The 18,785-nt window shown below is 43.0% G+C and overlaps 2 protein-coding genes across 6 annotated transcripts; both read left to right on the forward strand.

The window, feature by feature from the left end:
* Positions 1–1,455: 1,455 nt before the first annotated feature.
* Positions 1,456–13,001, forward strand: LOC123395670 (regulatory-associated protein of TOR 1). Of its 5 annotated transcripts, none has more exons than XM_045090693.1 (23): positions 1,460–2,057; positions 3,824–3,926; positions 4,581–4,663; positions 4,749–4,907; positions 5,001–5,117; positions 5,252–5,409; positions 5,561–5,715; positions 5,791–5,935; positions 6,016–6,094; positions 6,224–6,325; positions 6,588–6,671; positions 6,776–6,886; positions 6,978–7,331; positions 7,408–7,588; positions 7,707–8,315; positions 8,416–8,739; positions 8,857–8,980; positions 9,079–9,203; positions 9,282–9,421; positions 9,515–9,616; positions 11,455–11,540; positions 11,683–11,767; positions 11,884–13,001. In XM_045090693.1, exons 1-23 carry the CDS (start codon positions 1,731–1,733, stop codon positions 12,223–12,225), a joined length of 4,095 nt encoding a protein of 1,364 aa, XP_044946628.1. In that variant the 5' UTR covers positions 1,460–1,730; the 3' UTR covers positions 12,226–13,001. The 5 variants fall into 5 exon arrangements, with proteins under 5 accessions (XP_044946630.1, XP_044946631.1, XP_044946627.1 ...); XM_045090694.1 differs by having other exon boundaries at positions 8,860–8,980; XM_045090692.1 differs by having other exon boundaries at positions 1,458–2,057; positions 9,079–9,421.
* A 3,563-nt stretch (positions 13,002–16,564) lies between these two features.
* Positions 16,565–17,889, forward strand: LOC123395870 (pentatricopeptide repeat-containing protein At2g38420, mitochondrial). The gene has a single exon (XM_045090902.1). The coding sequence runs from the start codon at positions 16,696–16,698 to the stop codon at positions 17,728–17,730; it is 1,035 nt and encodes a 344-aa protein (XP_044946837.1). The 5' UTR covers positions 16,565–16,695; the 3' UTR covers positions 17,731–17,889.
* The last annotated feature ends 896 nt before the right edge of the window (positions 17,890–18,785 follow it).

Raw genomic sequence — 18,785 nt, forward strand, 5'->3', positions numbered from 1 at the left:
CATGTCGAATGCAATATACACCAGAGTGAACAAACTCATTTATCTCACTTTAGCCAAGATGCCATTTCGTATGGAGGATGATATTCAAAGTTTTACCATGGTAGAAAGACACCATTTCTCGTATGATCCCAACCAATGCAATAGTCATTGCCACAATCGTCGATGACTATCATACATAACCTCATGAAAAAATACGAGGACTATCAACTTCAAAGTTAGAATCATATGATTATGTAGCTTCTCACGTTTGCTAACATGTCGCCTGTTTGTAGCAAATTCGTAGTTAGTCTTATGTTGGCTCAACGCTAAGAGCAACTCCAACAACGTTAATATCAACTAATCAAATCCGTAGTTGAGTATCAACATCAAAAGTTCACTTCATTCTTTCTTCGTTCTCTCCAACCAAGTCACCAAATTCCACCCATCTATCATTTGGTTTTCCTATGAATACTAAACATGGTTAAAATGAACGAAAAGCTTGTACTTTCAACCGAGCCGTTTTTTTTACTTTAGAAGTTCGTACTAGATTCATATGAAATATGTTTTGATCCAAATTAGTGATTTTGATCAAACTGTTTTTTTTTCTTCTAAAAGTTGCGAATTTTCCTCAAAATCCGTGAGGTAACATTTTTTTTGTACCTCAGGATTTGAATTAGACTCAATATTAATCAAATCAAACTAAATTTATCAAAAAACATGCTCTCTGTATCTCCGACCCAACATTTAGCGAGTTTCTTTATAGATTTGCCTTCTCTTTAACCGGAATCGCTTTTTCACGCTCGTAAGTCGCAACGCGCGATCCCTATAAGCGAAGCGCCGACTTTTCTTACCGCGCTGATTAGTTAGCTTCAAAAGGAAACCGGGCCCTGTCGGAAACCGAGCGCCTCAACGCGCGAGCGCGAAATAGCAACCCTCCTCTTTAACAACTCATCAAATATGCTTAGTAGAGTGAGTGATCTGCCTCCTCTTTATTTTCATCTATTTGTTTGTGTATCTTTAGACCTAAAATCATTAATTTTTATTTTTTTTACTTTCTCTACGTCTTTCATTGAAGCTGCTCTAAGATTTATTTTAAGATTACAAGGGATCATGATACTCCTTATCGAATCGACACCTTCTCTTAACTTTTTTGGCTCACTGATTTTATCTATTTTACACACATTTCTTGAGCATCTTAAATTCGCAGACATTCATCCAAACCGCAAACTGCACATAGCGAAGATAAACATCACACAAAAATAATACGGAGTACTTGGAGTAGCAAAGAGACTTCTAACTACAGTAGCTAAGCTAGCAGACGCACGGCCACGAGCCTGCGCATCTCAGCTCACATTCTTCAGCCAACACCGAGAGAAAACAAACCGAAGGAAAAAAAGAGAGGAGAATCCAGTTTCCAGTTTTTATACTATTTTCCCCGTCTCTCTCTCCTCGCCCTGTTTCTCTCTCTCCCTCTTCCTCCCCACCCTCTCCGCCGCATCCCCGTCTCCCCCCCCCCTGCCCCCGTCCAAACCCTAACCCTAAACCCCACCCGCGCCTCCATCCAATCCCTGCCTGGCGTCCACCCGTCCCCGGCGGCCCGGATTCGGATTCGCCACGCCGGGCCGATTCGATCGATGTAGGCAGCGAGCATCGCTGCCCACTCCGTACACACGACACGCCCCCCCCGCCCCGAGATGGCTGCGGGGTGACGAGGAAGAGAAGAGAGCAGTAGAGGGACCGCCCAAGCGTAGATGGCATTGGGAGATCTCATGGCGTCCAGGCTCGTGCACTCGTCCTCGTCCTCGTCCTCGTCCTCGCTGCCTACTCCCTCCTTGGCGGCGGTGAACCACCAGACGGAACGCGTGGATGGTGAGCTCCCTGTCGCGAACGGGCCGGAGCTTCGGAGGGAGGACGCCGGCGAGGAGGATGAGGAGGGGACGGCCGTGGCGCTTGTGCCGTGCCTGCCGCAGGTTGTTGTGCTCTGCGAGCAGCGGCACGAGGGGTTCGACGAGGCCACCGCTGCCGCGGCCGGGCCATCTACCAGCGGGCTCGTCTCCAAGTGGCGCCCCAAGGACAGGGTAATGGATTGTAGCTCATGCAGCTATTGCTCTTGTTGATCGTTTCTTTCTTAGATTTGCCACGGTTGGCCCTCAGAGATTCACTCAGGTGATGTTCATGGGCTTATGATTAACGGCACGTGTAGTTCAACGAGCTAAATCAGGGTAAATTTGGGGCAGCTGCTGGTTTGCTTAAGTGTCTACGTGCAATTTTAGTATAATTTACCATTTCAATTTAGCGGTTACGATTTGATCACCACGCTTTAAGATGTAATGGGTGATGTGACCAAACTTTTCAGTTTTTGTCCGTTTAAGTAAGTTAATGATTCATAGTTACCAGCAGGATAACCAAATCTGTGAACTGGCTATCCAGATTTGCCTAGTTATTATTGTTCGCTGCAAGCTGATGCCATTCTTTCTCCCAAATGCTTGGAGAAGTCAATGTTGTCTTGTGTTATCGCGCTGTCGGTGGTTGCTGTATTAATTAAAAATGATAAACGGAACCATTTATAGCTGTCGCTATGTTAACGTATTCATGCTTATTCGCTGCTCACGAGATCACCGGAATTAAATGTAGCACGAAAGCCACTAGCGTGTAATACGTAATTAATGGCTCGGCTAAAAAATCAAATAGGCAAGTGTCAAGTAACGGTATTTTTATGGCCTATCTTAATAGAGCATGCCATTCTGTTATGATGATCAATTTTTCCTTTTTAACTAAAAATCAAATAAGTTTTCTGATGATTGATATAAGATTGTATAAGAATAATGGTTCAAACTATGCTAGACCCAAATAGTCTTCATGGTTATCTAGTACTCTTGATTACATTCAGATAGGATGTCCGCATCCCAAGTGACTGTACTTGTTAGTGGTGTCATTTCGAAAATTGGACACCTAGTGCCAGCATTTTTGCCTGTGGTGAAGCAAAGTAGTGAGTTGAGCACCGATCAAAATCTGGATCATTGTAGTGAGCTGTCAAGGCAAATTTGCGTACCCAATGTACAAACGCAACCGACGGTCTAAGAAATTCTATTGTTAAGAATTTGGCATGTGAGTATGCAGTGGTGTATGAAATATCACATTGGCAATGCCATCGACTTCGAGGTTGAGGTATATGCTTGTTTCAACTCATGACAATATGAGAAGGATGGTTTTGACTATAAAGACGAGGTTGCCTTACTTGAAAACAACTTAGCATTACGGTCATTGAAATTTCCTCTCGGATAGTTTGAGTTGTGATTGCTATTTGCTTTTGGACAAGCAAAGTACTACCATATATGTTAGTGGAGATGTTCACATTCCTATTTTAGAAAATATATCTGTATAAGCTCTTTGTGGTTCATGTGTATTAAGCTACGTTTCCCCTTCATACAAATTAACTCTCTAACGGGTTTGCAGATTATATTTGATTTGTCTGGACTAGAGTATCGTGTTAAACTTTTGTAACCATATGTGTGCCATGATTGTTTGTGAAGAAGAGATATGCTAAACTTATTGTGATCTCAGCAAGGGGATATCGCATATTTAGTATGTAAATTGTGCCACAGCTTTGGTTTGTTTATTCTCAGTAGAACTAGCTAATGTTTTACCAATAAATAGCTTAATTACTATTCCAGTTTGTTGTCAGTTTGGTCAGAGTATTGATCTGTGTTGGTCATACCATTTTGACCTCTTATTTTGGTTGTGTTTCTACTCTTTTATTTTCTAACCATTGGATGGTGTTACTTACATAAACTGTTTACATTTGGTATATGCTATATTATACTAACAGTGGTCTTGGTTGCAGATGAAGACCGGATGTGTTGCACTTGTATTATGTTTAAACATTAGTGTTGATCCGCCGGATGTAATTAAAATTTCCCCTTGTGCAAGAATGGAGTGTTGGATAGGTAAGCATTCGGTCATGTGTATATGCTTATCTAGTTTTCTAATGAGCTGAGAGGGATTTTCTTTTGCCTGCTGTTGGTAATTTCGTTTCATGTTTGTGGTATGCAGCTCCATTATCATTTTTTTCTCTGTACGTGTCTTACTAGTTAGAATAAATTCAATCTTTTTTATTAATAAGTACTATTTTCACTTCACTGAAAGCACTTATTTTCACGGTTGCATTTCTGAATGCCATACTTGGCTGTGTTGGTAGCTGGAGGAGATTGCAAATTTGCAGCAAAGAAACAGTCTTGCATCTATTTAGAAATAGATGGTGTTCTTTTTCTAGATGAATTAAAGTTTTATAGGTTACATAATAAATTAATAATATCATATTCATGTTTTGGTTGCAGAGCAATTAATGATTTCCAGGCTACATTTGAAGATATTTTGTTCTTTAGGTCGTGAATGATATGAACTTGATTGTATTTCTAGCTCAGTGGGTCATATGAACTTGATTTATTAATAGCAGCGATAATTATTTGCTGAGACGTGAAATGTACCAGATTTAAACAAGCATGATGGCTATCTTTGTAAATAGCATAGTAGTACAATAACCTTATTGCACTTCAGTTGCCTTGAGATCCGCTCACAGCCTTTCCATTTACCATTTTTAGATCCATTTTCTATGGCACCTCCCAAAGCCCTTGAAACTATTGGAAAAACATTACACTCACAGTATGAGCGATGGCAGCCTAAGGTGACTCACTTTTTTTTTTACATAAAGGGTATTCTGATAAACTGATATCACTGCTTACATCTTCATGTACTAATGATGCCTGCAGGCTCGTTACAAGCTTCAGCTGGATCCAACAGTCGAAGAAGTCAAGAAGCTTTGTAATACTTGCCGCAAATATGCCAGATCAGAGAGAGTTCTTTTTCATTACAATGGTCATGGTGTACCAAAGCCTACAGCTAATGGAGAGATTTGGGTGTTTAACAAGGTGAGTGTTGTTAAGTCAAAATGTGTATTGCATATGTTGATGCATTATTTATTCCTATGTCTTTATTGAAGCGTCTTTTGTACTCTGGTGCAGAGTTATACACAGTATATCCCTCTTCCTATTACTGATCTCGATTCATGGCTGAAAACACCATCGATTTATGTTTTTGACTGCTCAGCAGCTGGAATGATTGTGAAAGCTTTTCTAGAGGTATACACTATACTCAGTTTTTTATGTTCATGCGATCTGCAAGTCATAGGTACATAATTTATGTTTTTTCTCTTTCTATTTGTACGGTTTTTGGATGGTTTCATATTCATTATGGGTCCTTGTGTTGACTTCAGCGCCTAGACTGGAGTTCAAGCTCTTCTGCGTCTTCAGTGAAGGATTGCATTCTCCTTGCTGCCTGTGAGGCACATCAAACTCTTCCTCAGAGTGCAGAATATCCCGCTGATGTGTTTACAGCTTGCCTGACTACTCCCATAAAGATGGCATTGCACTGGTTCTCTCTCTCTCTCTCTCTCTCTCTCTCTCTTGTACGCAGTTGTCAATCCAGTGTAGTTTGTCTTGCTGTATACTGGTCTTTGTATAGCCCCCTTCTGATTTCAGTTGACATTTGTCCTGATCTGTGAACTTGTCTACAAACTATGCAGGTTTTGTAATCGATCATTACTCAGTGGGTCTCTGGAACACTCTCTTATTGACCAAATTCCTGGAAGGCAAAATGACCGTAAAACACTTCTGGGGGAGTTAAACTGGATTTTCACTGCTATTACAGATACTATCGCATGGAATGTTCTTCCTCATGGTACAGAAGGTCATTTGAGTTCAGAAATAATATCAGTGGGGCATTGCTTTTATAACACAAATTTCACTTGTGCAGAATTATTCCAAAGGCTTTTCAGGCAGGATCTTTTGGTCGCCAGTCTCTTCCGCAACTTCTTACTTGCTGAGAGAATCATGCGATCTGCAAACTGTTCTCCAATTACGTACCCACTATTGCCACCCACACATCAACACCATATGTGGTAATTGACCAGATTAGTCATCCTGCTTCCATATATATTATGCACCTTTTCTGCATTTACCTTAATTTGCTGAATTTTAGGGATGCATGGGACATGGCTGCGGAGATCTGCCTTTCCAAGCTTCCTCATTTGATTGCTGATCCGAACGCAGAGTTTCAGGTCTTGCTACTTATTTTATCATTGAATAATTTAGCACTAAAAACATAAACAAATTTTGTTGGTATTGCTCTGCCATTGGAGTATCATCACTTCAGTACCATAACTTTGCTTGTCTCCTTACTCAAACAGCCGAGCCCATTTTTCACGGAACAATTGACAGCATTTGAAGTGTGGCTTGATCATGGCTCTGAGGATAAGAAGCCCCCTGAACAGTTACCTATTGTTCTTCAGGTAAGACAATTTCTCGGACCAATTATTCTTGAGCCTACTAATGCTTTTGTTATCTGAGATGTTAACAAACTCTCCAAGTAGTCTAGCGGCAAGAGACAGTGTTTGGATGACCCAGTCACTTTTTCTTGCTTACTTGTACCATATTGGTTCTATTTATATTGTTGTATATGCCATCTTCATTAGTTCATGACCTCCAGACAGTTGTCAACTATATTTCTTTTCTTGTTTTCCTTTTCTCTTGATACAATCATGTTTTATGTAGGTCCTGCTTAGCCAATCACACAGATTTAGAGCACTTGTTCTGCTTGGAAGATTTCTTGATATGGGGCCATGGGCAGTTGATTTGGTATGGAGTTAGCATATTCTGCAGGCCTTCATTTGTTTTTGACATAGTGCTGGCTATTTATTCCTTATTGAGTATATTCAAACCCTGGCACTTCATTGTTTTAGGCCTTGTCTGTTGGTATTTTCCCTTACGTGCTCAAACTGCTCCAAACCAGTGCAATGGAGTTGCGTCAAATTCTTGTGTTCATATGGACAAAAATTCTCTCTCTTGATAAGGTATGCACTCTACTTCAAAATCTTCGGCAGCTGTTCCTATTCTCATGAAGATTCTGTTGTTTACCTTTGCTCTTTTTGTTTCAAATGACAGTCATGCCAGGTTGATTTGGTGAAAGATGGAGGGCACGCATATTTTATCAGGTTTCTTGATAGTTTGGATGCTTACCCGGAGCAGCGTGCAATGGCTGCTTTCGTTTTAGCAGTTATTGTGGATGGGCATAGGAGGGGTCAAGAGGCTTGCATGAGTGCAGGTCTCATAGATGTTTGCCTGAGACATCTGCAACCTGAGAATCCTCATGATGTGCAGACAGAGCCTTTGCTTTTGCAATGGCTTTGTTTATGCCTTGGCAAACTGTGGGAAGATTTCCCCGAGGCTCAGTTACTTGGTCTACAATCAAATGCACCTGAAATTGTTACATGTTTATTGTCTGAGCCTCAACCTGAGGTATGGTAGACTTGGTGTGTCAATTCTTCATCATTGCAGGTTCACAACGTGAGCATTAAATATGTGGTCTTTGCAGGTCAGAGCGTCTGCTGTTTTTGCACTTGGAAATCTGTTGGACATTGGATCTCAATCAGTGAATGGAGGTGATGACGACTCTGATGATGATGAAAAGGTGAGAGCTGAAATAAATGTTGTTCGAAGCCTTCTGCAAGTCACTTCAGATGGTAGCCCTCTTGTTAGAGCTGAGGTTTCTGTAGGTACGTGTACCTGAAAATATACTGTACTTCCTAGATAGTCCTTTCAGTAGTGTCTTGGACATAGTAGACTCCTTTTAGTTTTGTGGCAATCATTTTGAGTTAAATTGATGTCTTCCAGCTCTTACTCGCTTTGCGCTGGGCCACAACAAACATCTCAAATCTGTTGCTGCGGAGTACTGGAGACCTCAAACCAATTCACTGCTGAAGTCACTACCATCATTGGCTAATATTAATAACCCAAGCAATGTTTACAGTCCCAGTAACTTTTTGCAAGGAAGCAGTGGCCTTTCTTCTCATATTGGTCCTGTGTTAAGGGTTGGTAGTGATACCAGTGCCACAGGACGAGATGGAAGAATTTCTACGAGCAGCCCGATTGCGACAAATAGCATCATGCATGGGTCTCCCCAGTCAGATGATTCTTCTCAGCACTCTGATTCAGGCATATTGCTGAGAGAGAATGCAAGTAATGGTGGTCTCAGCTACACCAGGTCAAGGCCTATTATTGACAGTGGAATTTATTCCCTATTTATTTCGACGATGTGCTCCATTGCTAAAGATCCTTACCCTAGAATTGCAAATATTGGCCGGAGAGCACTGTCCCTTGTAGGGGTCGAGCAAGTGGTCATGAGAAATACTAGATTTGGCAGTGGGGGTGCAGGAGAAACATCTGCTCCTTCATCAAACATAGGAATGGCACGTTCTTCTTCCTGGTTCGACATGAATTCTGGTAAGTTATAACCTTTTTTCCTTGCAATGTGCTTGTAGAACCTCTCAGTTTTTTTCCAACGGGTTTAACTATTTCACTGACTGTTTTCAATGCTTTGCAGGAATCTCAATGGCATTTAGGACTCCTCCTGTTAGTCCACCTCAGCATGATTACCTTACAGGGTTGCGCCGCGTGTGTTCGATGGAGTTCAGACCACATCTCTTGAATTCACCTGATGGCTTAGCTGATCCACTCTTAAGCTCTGCTGCTGCCCCCAGTACCAGTGAGCTTAATATACTTCCCCAATCAACAATTTACAACTGGAGTTGTGGCCACTTCTCTAGGCCACTTCTAAACGGTTCTGATGATAATGGGGAAGTAGGTGCTAGAAGAGAACAGAGAGAACGAACTGCACTGGATTGCATCGCGAAGTGCCAGCGTTCCTGTACGTGGATTGACCGCTTACTCTACATCCAATTACTGTTTTTTATTAGTTATGGTAGTTATTTGGCTGTCATTTGTGATGGTTCCCCTTTTCCCTTTTTGTGGTTGGTGGGAATAGCAGCATGCAAGATGACTAGCCAAATTGCTAGCTGGGATACAAAGTTTGAGTTGGGTACAAAATCAGCATTGTTGTTACCTTTTTCTCCAATCGTCGTTGCAGCTGATGAAAACGAGCAAATAAGGTAAAATATATATTGTTAGAACCTCATGAAAATTGAATTTTTGTGTTTTTAATATGACTTCAGGTGTCTAAAGTTTTGTCCTTTTATATTCATGCCAGAGTGTGGAATTACGACGATGCTCTACCAGTGAATACTTTTGAAAACCACAAGTTATCTGACAGAGGACTATCCAAACTTTTACTTATCAATGAGCTTGATGAAAGCTTGCTTTTAGTTGGCTCAAGTACGCCTCGCCTCTTTATGGCTGTCTCTTGTATCTGTAAATATGTACTCCTTGTTATATATATTTTTCCTACTGTAGGTGATGGAAATGTCCGTATATGGAGAAACTATACTCAAAAGGGAGGACAGAAACTTGTAACTGCTTTCTCATCAGTTCAGGGCCATCGAGCTGCAGGCCGCAGCGTTGTGATTGACTGGCAACAGCAATCTGGTTATCTGGTGATATTCTGATGTCTCTTTCCTAGTTTTGGTAAATTTATATTCATTTAAGACCGTCCTAATATGGGAACTACTCCTTTTGTTGTACAACAGTATGCATCTGGTGACATGTCATCCATCCTCGTATGGGATCTTGACAAGGAGCAACTTCTCAACACCATTCCATCATCTGCTGATAGTGGCATTTCAGCTCTGGTGAGTTCTGGTTACCATGTGTCATTTGAGTATTCAGAATAATCGTATGACAAAGTGTTTAGTCTGTTTTGGACTCTAGGGATTTTATCTGTTATGGCTCTATTATTTTCTCTCTTCATGCTAATCAGAAATCACTAATTTTTTCCACCGCTAACTCTAGGTTTTATGAGACCTAAAATTCATATTCACTAGTTCGACGGTGTCAAAATTAGATCATTTCGCAGAACGATGCACAAAGGAAAATGAGATCATAAATAGTTTAGTGTTCCTTTCTGTAGGAACAACTTTGTTTTCTTAGGTCTAGTAAAATGCATGCAATGTGTAAATTTTTGGCTTAAAGGGGTTGCTCAAAATTTATTCCCTATTTTTACTCGACCAAAAGTATTACCAGTGTTTCAGTTGGTTTTGTCAGCTTCTCTTGTTTTTTGCACTTTCCATGATGTGAGGAACTACTCCCTCCGTTCCTAAATATAAGTCTTTTTAGAGGTTTCACTAGTGGATTACATACGGATGTATAGACATATTTTAGAATATAGCAACTTCTTTTTAGAAAGTTGTTCCTTTCTGTAGGAACAACTTTGTTTTCTTAGGTCTAGTAATGCATGCAATGTGTAATTTTTTGGCTTAAAGGGGTTGCTCAAAATTTATTCCCTATTTTTACTCGACCAAAAGTATTACCAGTGTTTCAGTTGGTTTTGTCAGCTTCTCTTGTTTTTTGCACTTTCCATGATTTGAGGAACTACTCCCTCCGTTCCTAAATATAAGTCTTTTTAGAGGTTTCACTAGTGGATTACATACGGATGTATAGACATATTTTAGAATATAAATTCACTCATTTTTCTCTGTATGTAGACCCCTAATGGAATCTCTAAAAAGACTTATATTTAGGAACAGAGGAAGTAGGAAGTATGGAATGGAGACACGGACACGGTGATACGCATACGGGGACATGGGATATGACATTTTCCAAAAACAGCCGTTCGGGGAGACAGCAAGTATATAAAAAATAAAATAAAAAATGCCATGTAATATACAGAGTTAAAAATAAAAATAATACATCAAATGGAAAATGCTAGTATTTGTCTATTGAAGAGTAGAGACCAGGTTTCCCTTCACTCATCCACGGACTATTGGCTACTGACAGTGGCGCTCCCAAACGCCATGCTCCCTGACAGCAAGCAACAATCAGAACAGCAGCACCAGCATTCAAGTGAGCGGCAGCTCAACAGCAAGCAGCCACAACTCAACGTCAAGAAATCGAGCAAAGACATGAAGAGGTTGAGAGGCTGCTTGATTACCCGCTCGACCATGGTTGCCGTCAGAGGCCGAGTTCAGGTGCGGCGGTCAAGTCTAGGCGGCGGCGGCAGACAAAACCAGGAGTTGGCGGCGTTCAAATCCAGGCGGCAGCGGTGGAGCTCAGGAAGCAGCAGCATCGAGCGGCGGCGGCGCTTTCGCTGGAGCATGGAGCAACGTTCCTTTTGTGGCGCTGTATAGGGCCAAGGCTGTTATTGGGTTTCCCGTGTCCCTAATGTATTCTATATGTGTCCCAGCCGTGTCTTTCCTTTTTTCTAATTTGGAAATCAGGGGATACGCGAATCCCGGCGTATCTAGCTGTATTGCCGTGTCTTGCCGAACTAGGACGGCAATTTGGCTGTTTTGTCCGTCTCCATGCTTAGCAAAATAAAATTTTAGTGACTTGCTTCTTAATAATACGTGCGGTGTGTGTATTTTTGTTTCATGGGGTTGTATATGCTATTTGAGCCATTGCATCAAGATGTATTTATCAGGTTTAACATACTGTTTTTGTCCATGACCTTTGCTTGCTGCTTCTGTTTCAGTCTGCATCTCAGGTTAGATCTGGTCAATTCGCTGCCGGTTTTATTGACGGATCCGTAAGGATATTTGATGTTCGTACCCCTGACAGGTAAGTAAATCTTTGTTTCTATCCTTTAGTCTTGATAGTATTTGAGATATTATCCATATGTTAAGTATGGAATTCAGTTTTTGTTACCTTTTATCCCCATTTATGTTTCTTCCTTTGGTTGTTTTTTCCTTCAATGATGCAGGCTAGTTTATATGGCAAGACCACATGCCCCAAGAACTGAAAAGGTCGTCGGTATAGGATTTCAGCCTGGATTTGATCCATACAAGGTATTCCTACCACTTCTTTTTGGTGTTGCTGTGTTCTTCATTCTGTTATATTGGTATAGGTTTTGAAAAATGGTTTGCTGGAGCTTTACAAAGCTATGTAATATTTGCGATCACAGATTGTAAGCGCATCTCAAGCTGGAGACATTCAGTTTCTTGATGTTAGAAGGGCTGCTGAACCCTACCTCACTATTGAAGCTCACAGGGGTTCATTAACAGCATTGGCTGTTCACCGGCATGCCCCAGTCATTGCAAGTGGCTCAGCTAAGCAGATGATTAAAGTGTTCAGTCTTGAAGGAGAACAGCTAACGATCATTCGCTACCAGCCATCTTTTATGGGCCAAAGGATAGGAAGTGTAAACTGCCTTTCGTTCCATCCGTACAAATCTCTCCTGGCTGCCGGAGCTGGTGATAATGCTCTGGTCTCTATCTATGCCGAGGACAATTATCAAGTAAGATGAGGTTTACATCCTGTGGCATGCAATGACGACACAATCAGTAGGCCATATGATTGGCCGACTGCTGGATCCGCAGCAGGTTCAGCTACAAGATACAAGATGATACAAAGCCTGGTCAGTGACATGGTGGTGATTGCAGTGCTGTGGCTTTTTGGTCCATATTGCTTGTGTTGGGCATCTACATCTCTGGTCGGCGTGTGCAATTTGTAAGATACAAATCAAGATTCATTAGCCTCCCTTGCAGAAGGTTGTGAAAGTGAAAGGCAGTTGTGGTTCTGTCAGTGAATTCGGAGGCTTCCCCAATAATCATACCTAGGTTAACTGAAATGTAAATAGCCGTCCCCATTTGGATTGTTGTCCTGTCAGTCAGTTTTCTTCCTTTCCCAAAGTGTAAAAAGGTTTGCCGATGCTTCATATCATAAGTCGGGTCTGCCCGGTCAAGTGGTTGTTTATATGGGCCAGGAAGGGAGAATGCATGCACATGTCTCCTCACAGATGTTCTTCAATAGATAGATGCTCCTTTCCAGCTAATATAGCATTAGAGGTGAGTTGTTACTATGGCTTGCTTTAACCAGTGTTGTCCAGGTCATTCTTTCTAAGCATTGGACTATCATCATCCAGTGTTGTCGTCATAGCAGGGCTTCATTGTCCATTTGTACATATGAACTGCATTTGTACAGTAGTTAATTCTCTTAAGATAAATTGTAATGCATGTTTGTCCTTGGGTGTATCTGGCATATTCTGAATAATTAAGTGAAAAAGAAGCTTGTTTCTGTGTACAGTGTTGTTTCTTTTGCCTAGAATCATGGGATGTGGTCTCTGAATATTTTGTGTGGAATTCTGTATGGTTTATTTTGATGGTTAAGAGTTGATGCTGCATGAGGTTGAACACCAAAGGGTGCTGGAGCTGCTAGTTTTATCTTGAGAAACTGGAGCCATCACCCTTTGGTGTTCAACCTCATGCAGCATGAACTGGCAAGAGGATTCTGGGATCCGATGAAATGAAATTTTATTTAACATTTCATAGCATGCGAGGAGACAAGGGGTGTCACTTTAAGTAGTGAAGGCATCCTGTATTTCACCATTGAATGCTGGCTGGCAAGAGCACCGGTAATCTGGTTTTTACCATACCAAAAAAGTTTGTGTTTTGTGCTTAAGCCATTTGAAAAGGCTACCCTGACAATCTTCTACTCAGGTGACTACATACAAAGCAAAATGAATGAATATACACTCGAAAGTATGTCTACATACATCCGTATGTAGTCCTTTAATAAAATCTCTAAAAAGACTTATATTTAGGAACAGAGGTGTATATCACTATTCTTCATGGGGCAAAATCGCCTAGGAGCGCTCGACGCAAACAATTTGGCCGGCTGTTGTCGATATTGACTGGGTCAGCTGCTGGGGTGCGAGCGGGTATTGAGCGGTAAGGAAAATCTGAATTGTAGTGTCGTGCACATCTCGCTCACATGCGTTGCTCCGAAGTCTCAACTCCTTGCGTGCATCCGACACCTCCACCTCCATTTGTCGCCAAGACGCCTCCCCCATTAAAAATCGATCGCCATCAACAACCTTATTATCTTGCCCCCAGATGACGATAGCATGCATATGAGATCGTTTATTTTCTGGTTCTTCAGGTTTAAGATCGGAAATTTACCTATTAAGAAATTACATTATATCTTGTTTGTACTTATTTGCTACTGCAAAGCAAGACACCCTCATTATGTGATGGTAAACGCTTTACATCTATAGTCTGAAGGAACGCCCTCGTTAGACTACTCGATGCCCGTCGATTCGTTGCGAATTTGACGTTTCAGATATCTCTTGTATTGATTAAATAAAAGGAAAGAAAAAACGGTTTCATCATATCCCCGCACACCATCCCCTCCCCTAATTTCTCGCCACCGAACCATGCATTAACCACCGGCCCTGACGAGCTGTGCTTTCCAGTTTCCACCTCTCTCGCCTCGCCGCCAACTTGTGCTCATCGGATCTGCTGCGCTGCCGCCGCCTCGTCGTGACTCAGCCAGTCAACGACGGGACTCCACGATGCGACCTCACTGCCCGTCGACGAGACCTCGCAGGTTCCTCCTTCGCTCCCCACCCGAACAGCACGATTAGCCCTAGTCTACTCCACCAATACTAACCCCGTTGGATTCTGCATGGTTTTCTCATCCTCCATCTATTGAATCCAGCTGGTCGATCAGACAGCGGTGAGACGGTGCCGTTGTTCCGCGAGAAGGACCCGATCTTGTTCGACGCCAGCAGCGAGGACACGTGCACCTGGGGCACCGACGAGGTCGCCAGGAGGAGCCACCTCCATGCCGGCTCGCGCTACGTCCTCGGCGACCGCCTCAAGATCGAGTGCGCCATCGACGTTTGCGGCGACTTCCTCACCTTCGACGACCCGCCACCGACGCCGTCCTCCGGTCTGCCGCTCTTCCAGCAAGTCGGCTACGGCAAGGGGGAACCGGACGTGATCATCCAAGTCGAAGGAGGGACGATCGGCGCGCACTACTGCATCCTCAACGCCCATTGTACATAGAAGCAAATTCTGGCATCATAAGAAGCAAATACTATTTCCGTTGGAAGCATTGTTTCATTGGATAAGAAAAAAAATCAACAATGTTTTCTTCCATGTCAAAATTTATTCTTTTTTTGGAGGCAATGTAGATCTGAGAAAGTAACTTGGGAAGCAAACCCTATTTTTCCTTTGTAAGCAGATTATTTTGTCTCTTTGGAGAAGTAAGCATATTATTTTCTATGTTGTAAATGAACTACGTACTCAAATGTGTTGGACGTAATCTTGTTGGACAACTGAAACAAGATATTCTAGATAAGAAGCAAATTGAAATTACGCTTGAATTGAAGACAATTTTTCACATATGGAAGCATACTGTACGACCTAAAAATGGAAGCTAATTCCTCAATTGATGGAAACATAAATTACTCTGGAAAACCCCATCTCGACGCAGTTCCTTCGGAAGCAAAAGTGAATAAGAATGGAAACATAATTTTCAAGAATGGAAACAAAATTTTCTTGTAAGGCCACAAACAATATCTCGTAGAATGCCAATTTTAAACAATTATTACACTCCTTACTATCCGAAATTAGTTTGCTAAATGTATGAAAACGTTTAATTGGTTTCCTAAATAACGGAAGTAGTTATTAGCAAATCCACGTAATTAGCTTCATCAGGTTTTAATTTTATTTGGAAACTGTGCACTATGTGCACACAGGCCACCCTGCTCATCCAACGGCTATACATGCTTTCATCCAACGACTCAATATTGGTCTGATAGGAAGCTAGGATCAGTAGTCTGATCCCTAAAGGTTCTCGTGATGTGATTTATTAGATTTTCCTATCAAGTTATGTTTCTACAGTTATTACTTGGCAATAATCATTGCATGAATGACCCACATAATAAAGGATGTCAATTTGGTTGCCAAAAGAAACCTACTTTCTCCGTTACAGTTTAGAAGACATGCACGTATACCTAGATCGTTCATTTAACTTATATAAAATATGTTGTTTAACATAAAAATTATACCATTAAAATATAAAACATCTAAAGTTTCTAATGATATATTTTTTGTTATATATGCCTCTCATTAAGTTGGTTAAATTGATAACCTAGGTATGTGTCGGACTTGTAAACCGAGACGGAGGGAGTAACGAGTTTGGTAAGTAATCAATCAATATGTTTATTGTCCCCTTTTCTTTTTATTTTGTACAGTGTGGTAGATTATATTAAGTATTGTGCCTATTTCATGCTTATACATAATTATGTATGATCGTGTGCTTGTGATAAAAACGAAAATATGGAAATTAAAACCAGACAGTGTTTGCTGATCAAGTCATTGTCTCTTGCATCTTAGTGAGAATATTCCTTTGTGAATATTGGACAAAGTTATGCAAAAAGCATGAAGAGCATCTAGATATGTGGTTAATTTCTAGGTGTAAGTTGACAACTACCTGAGCTTATGTTCACTAAACTAACAAACATCAGAAGCCAACTTTTGGTAAGAGTTTAACTCGGTTAGTGTATACAAAGTTACAAACTATTCCCTTCGTTCCTAAATATAAGATTTTTTAGAGATTTTACTATGAATTACATATGGATGTATGTAGTCTTATTTTATAATATAGATTTATTTATTTTGCTTCGTATCTTGTTTATAGTAAAAAAGTTAAAAGGTCTTATATTTAAAAACGAAGGGAGTAATATGCATATCACTGTTAGTATTGTGCATATATATGTGAAAAAGGTATATTTTGCAGTTCTTCAGTGACATTGGTTTTTCTCAGTAGTTCATACCAAATCCAATTGACCAAGCGGCAACGGCGGAGGTTCGATACTTGTTCGACGGATGGTACTCCGCTGTTGCGTGTAAAGAATAGATGCGTCGCAAATACAGTGCAGCATTAGGCCACTCGCGAGTAGCTGACACCGGCACCAGCCGGCCGCGAGATGAGCTGCTCCCCGGTGCCAGAACCTGACCACCACCGCCTGCTGGCCACCCTCGCGCGCCACGGCCGCCTCGCCGCCGCCGCCACGCTCTTCTCCACGGCCGTCCGCACCACACGCGCGCTCAACACCATCCTCGCCGCCCTCTGCTCCTCCCCGTCCCTCCTCCGCCTCGCCCCCTCCGTCCTCCTCCTCGCCGCCCCCACCGCCTCCCCCGACGCCGCCACTTTCCGCGTCCTCACCTCCGCGCTCTGCCGCGCAAGACGCCCCTCCGCCGCCGCCGGCCTCCTGCGCTGCATGCCCTCCCTCCACCTCGACCCGGACTCGCCGCTGTGCCGCGCCGTGCTCTCCTCCCTGTGCCGCTGCGCACCGGCCCGGGACGCGGCGGCGTTCCTGGACGACATGCGCCGGTGGGGCGTCCCGCCCAGCGGGCTTGACCACCGCGCTGTCCTCCGCGCCCTCCTACGGGAGGGGATGGTGGCGGAGGCATACGAGGTCGTCAGGGAGAAGATGGACTCCGACGGCGTGCCCCCCGGGGTGGCCGACTTCGAGCTGATGCTCCGCGCGTTCAGCGAGCACGGGGAGTTCGACGCCGTCGACCAGGCGTTCGACGAAATGCTCCTTCGAGGGCTCGTGCCGGGCGTGGCCGTCTACAACGTGTACGTCGCCGCGCTGTGCAAGAAAGGGGACCTGGCCGGCGCGCGCCGGATGGTGGAGTGCATGGAGCGCGCCGGCTGCCCGCCGAACGTCAGGACGTTCGGCGTAGTGGTTGCCGGGTGCGTGTCCGCCGGGGACGCCGGCGCTGCCAGGGACGTGGCGTCGGAGGCGGTGCGTCGGGGCCTGCGGTGGGATACGCCGTCGATGGTGGAGCTGGTCGGCCTGCTCAGGGCGGGCGGGCAGGTCGCGGACGCGCACGGGCTGCTGCTGGACGTGTTCCTGCACGGCGGGTGCACTGGACTGGACGCCTCGACGCTCGGGCAGCTGATATGTGCCAGCGAAGACGCCTGCAGCGTGATCACAGATCACCCGAAAGACTAGAAAGTGCATCACATTTTGAGGTCCATGCTTCGATTAATCTGTTCCGAATGTTTCAGCTGCAGGTCAATCCGTCAATGCATTCTAGTGCTTCATGAATGTCCACCGGATATTTAGACGTATGTATTTCACATAATTTCAAAAGTTTAATTGCTTTATGCACACACTTGGAATGCATGCTACGCGCAGGTCTATAACTCCCAAAGTGGTAGGATCGGGTTGTAATTTTTTTTAACACAACACAATCAAAGTTACGCACATACACGAGCATATATTCATCCCTATAAACACACGCATAGACACCTTATCCTTATGAACACCTTCAAAATACTGAGCCGACACATCATTTTAAAATTGACGAAGTCGTTACAGACGCCTTCGTAGTTCACGAAATGTCTCCTTCCACTGAACACACATCACCGAAAGGTCTGAACTAAATACAGGAAAATGCGAGCATTAATGTCAACTTTAGGATTTGAATGGTTGCAAACTTGAAACCCGTGTGACAAAAACGTCACATGTCAATCACCGTTTGGCAGCCACGTCGGTCCCGTTTGCCGAGTTGGCAATGCAGTTAACGCCCATTGCAATGTTGCTGGTACCTCCCGTGGTCTATGATATTCAAAGACTTAGTCACTCATTTGGTGCCTTGTCAGTGAATGGTGTGTTCATATTGTCCACCGTCACCATCGTGACAGAGCTTGTGTGGCGCGAGCATGCCATCGTGGAATGATGGAGAGACGTCCTCCAATTCCGACCCCAATTCCACTCCAATGATGGTTCGATGAGGAGGAAGCAACATCGCTCTTGCTTTTCCCAATTTGGGGATTTACTGTTTCCTTTATATTGAAACGATTTGGTTGGCACTTTAGATGTCGTACACGATTCCATACAAGGATGAAGCGGGTAACACCGAATGTATATGCATGATGCCTCCATAAGCTTCTTGCGATAAGAAGTTGACTTTTGAGTCAGTTGATACATAAAGGATTTTTTTTGGATGTGCATGCCATGTGTGTTTTTTAAACTCATTTTCAGTTGTTTTAGTAGTAGCAATC

Source organism: Hordeum vulgare, chromosome 5H (assembly GCF_904849725.1).
Source record: "Hordeum vulgare subsp. vulgare chromosome 5H, MorexV3_pseudomolecules_assembly, whole genome shotgun sequence".
Classification (NCBI taxonomy): Eukaryota; Viridiplantae; Streptophyta; class Magnoliopsida; order Poales; family Poaceae; genus Hordeum; species Hordeum vulgare.

Bases quoted from the DNA above. Each gene is read 5' to 3' on its own strand.
- LOC123395670 (XM_045090692.1), top strand. From the start codon at position 1,731: ATGGCATTGGGAGATCTCATGGCGTCCAGGCTCGTGCACTCGTCCTCG. The intron at 4,908-5,000 runs GTGAGTGTTGTT...ACTCTGGTGCAG, and splicing joins AGATTTGGGTGTTTAACAAG to AGTTATACACAGTATATCCC. The intron at 11,768-11,883 runs GTATTCCTACCA...TTGCGATCACAG, and splicing joins CTGGATTTGATCCATACAAG to ATTGTAAGCGCATCTCAAGC.
- LOC123395870 (XM_045090902.1), top strand. From the start codon at position 16,696: ATGAGCTGCTCCCCGGTGCCAGAACCTGACCACCACCGCCTGCTGGCC.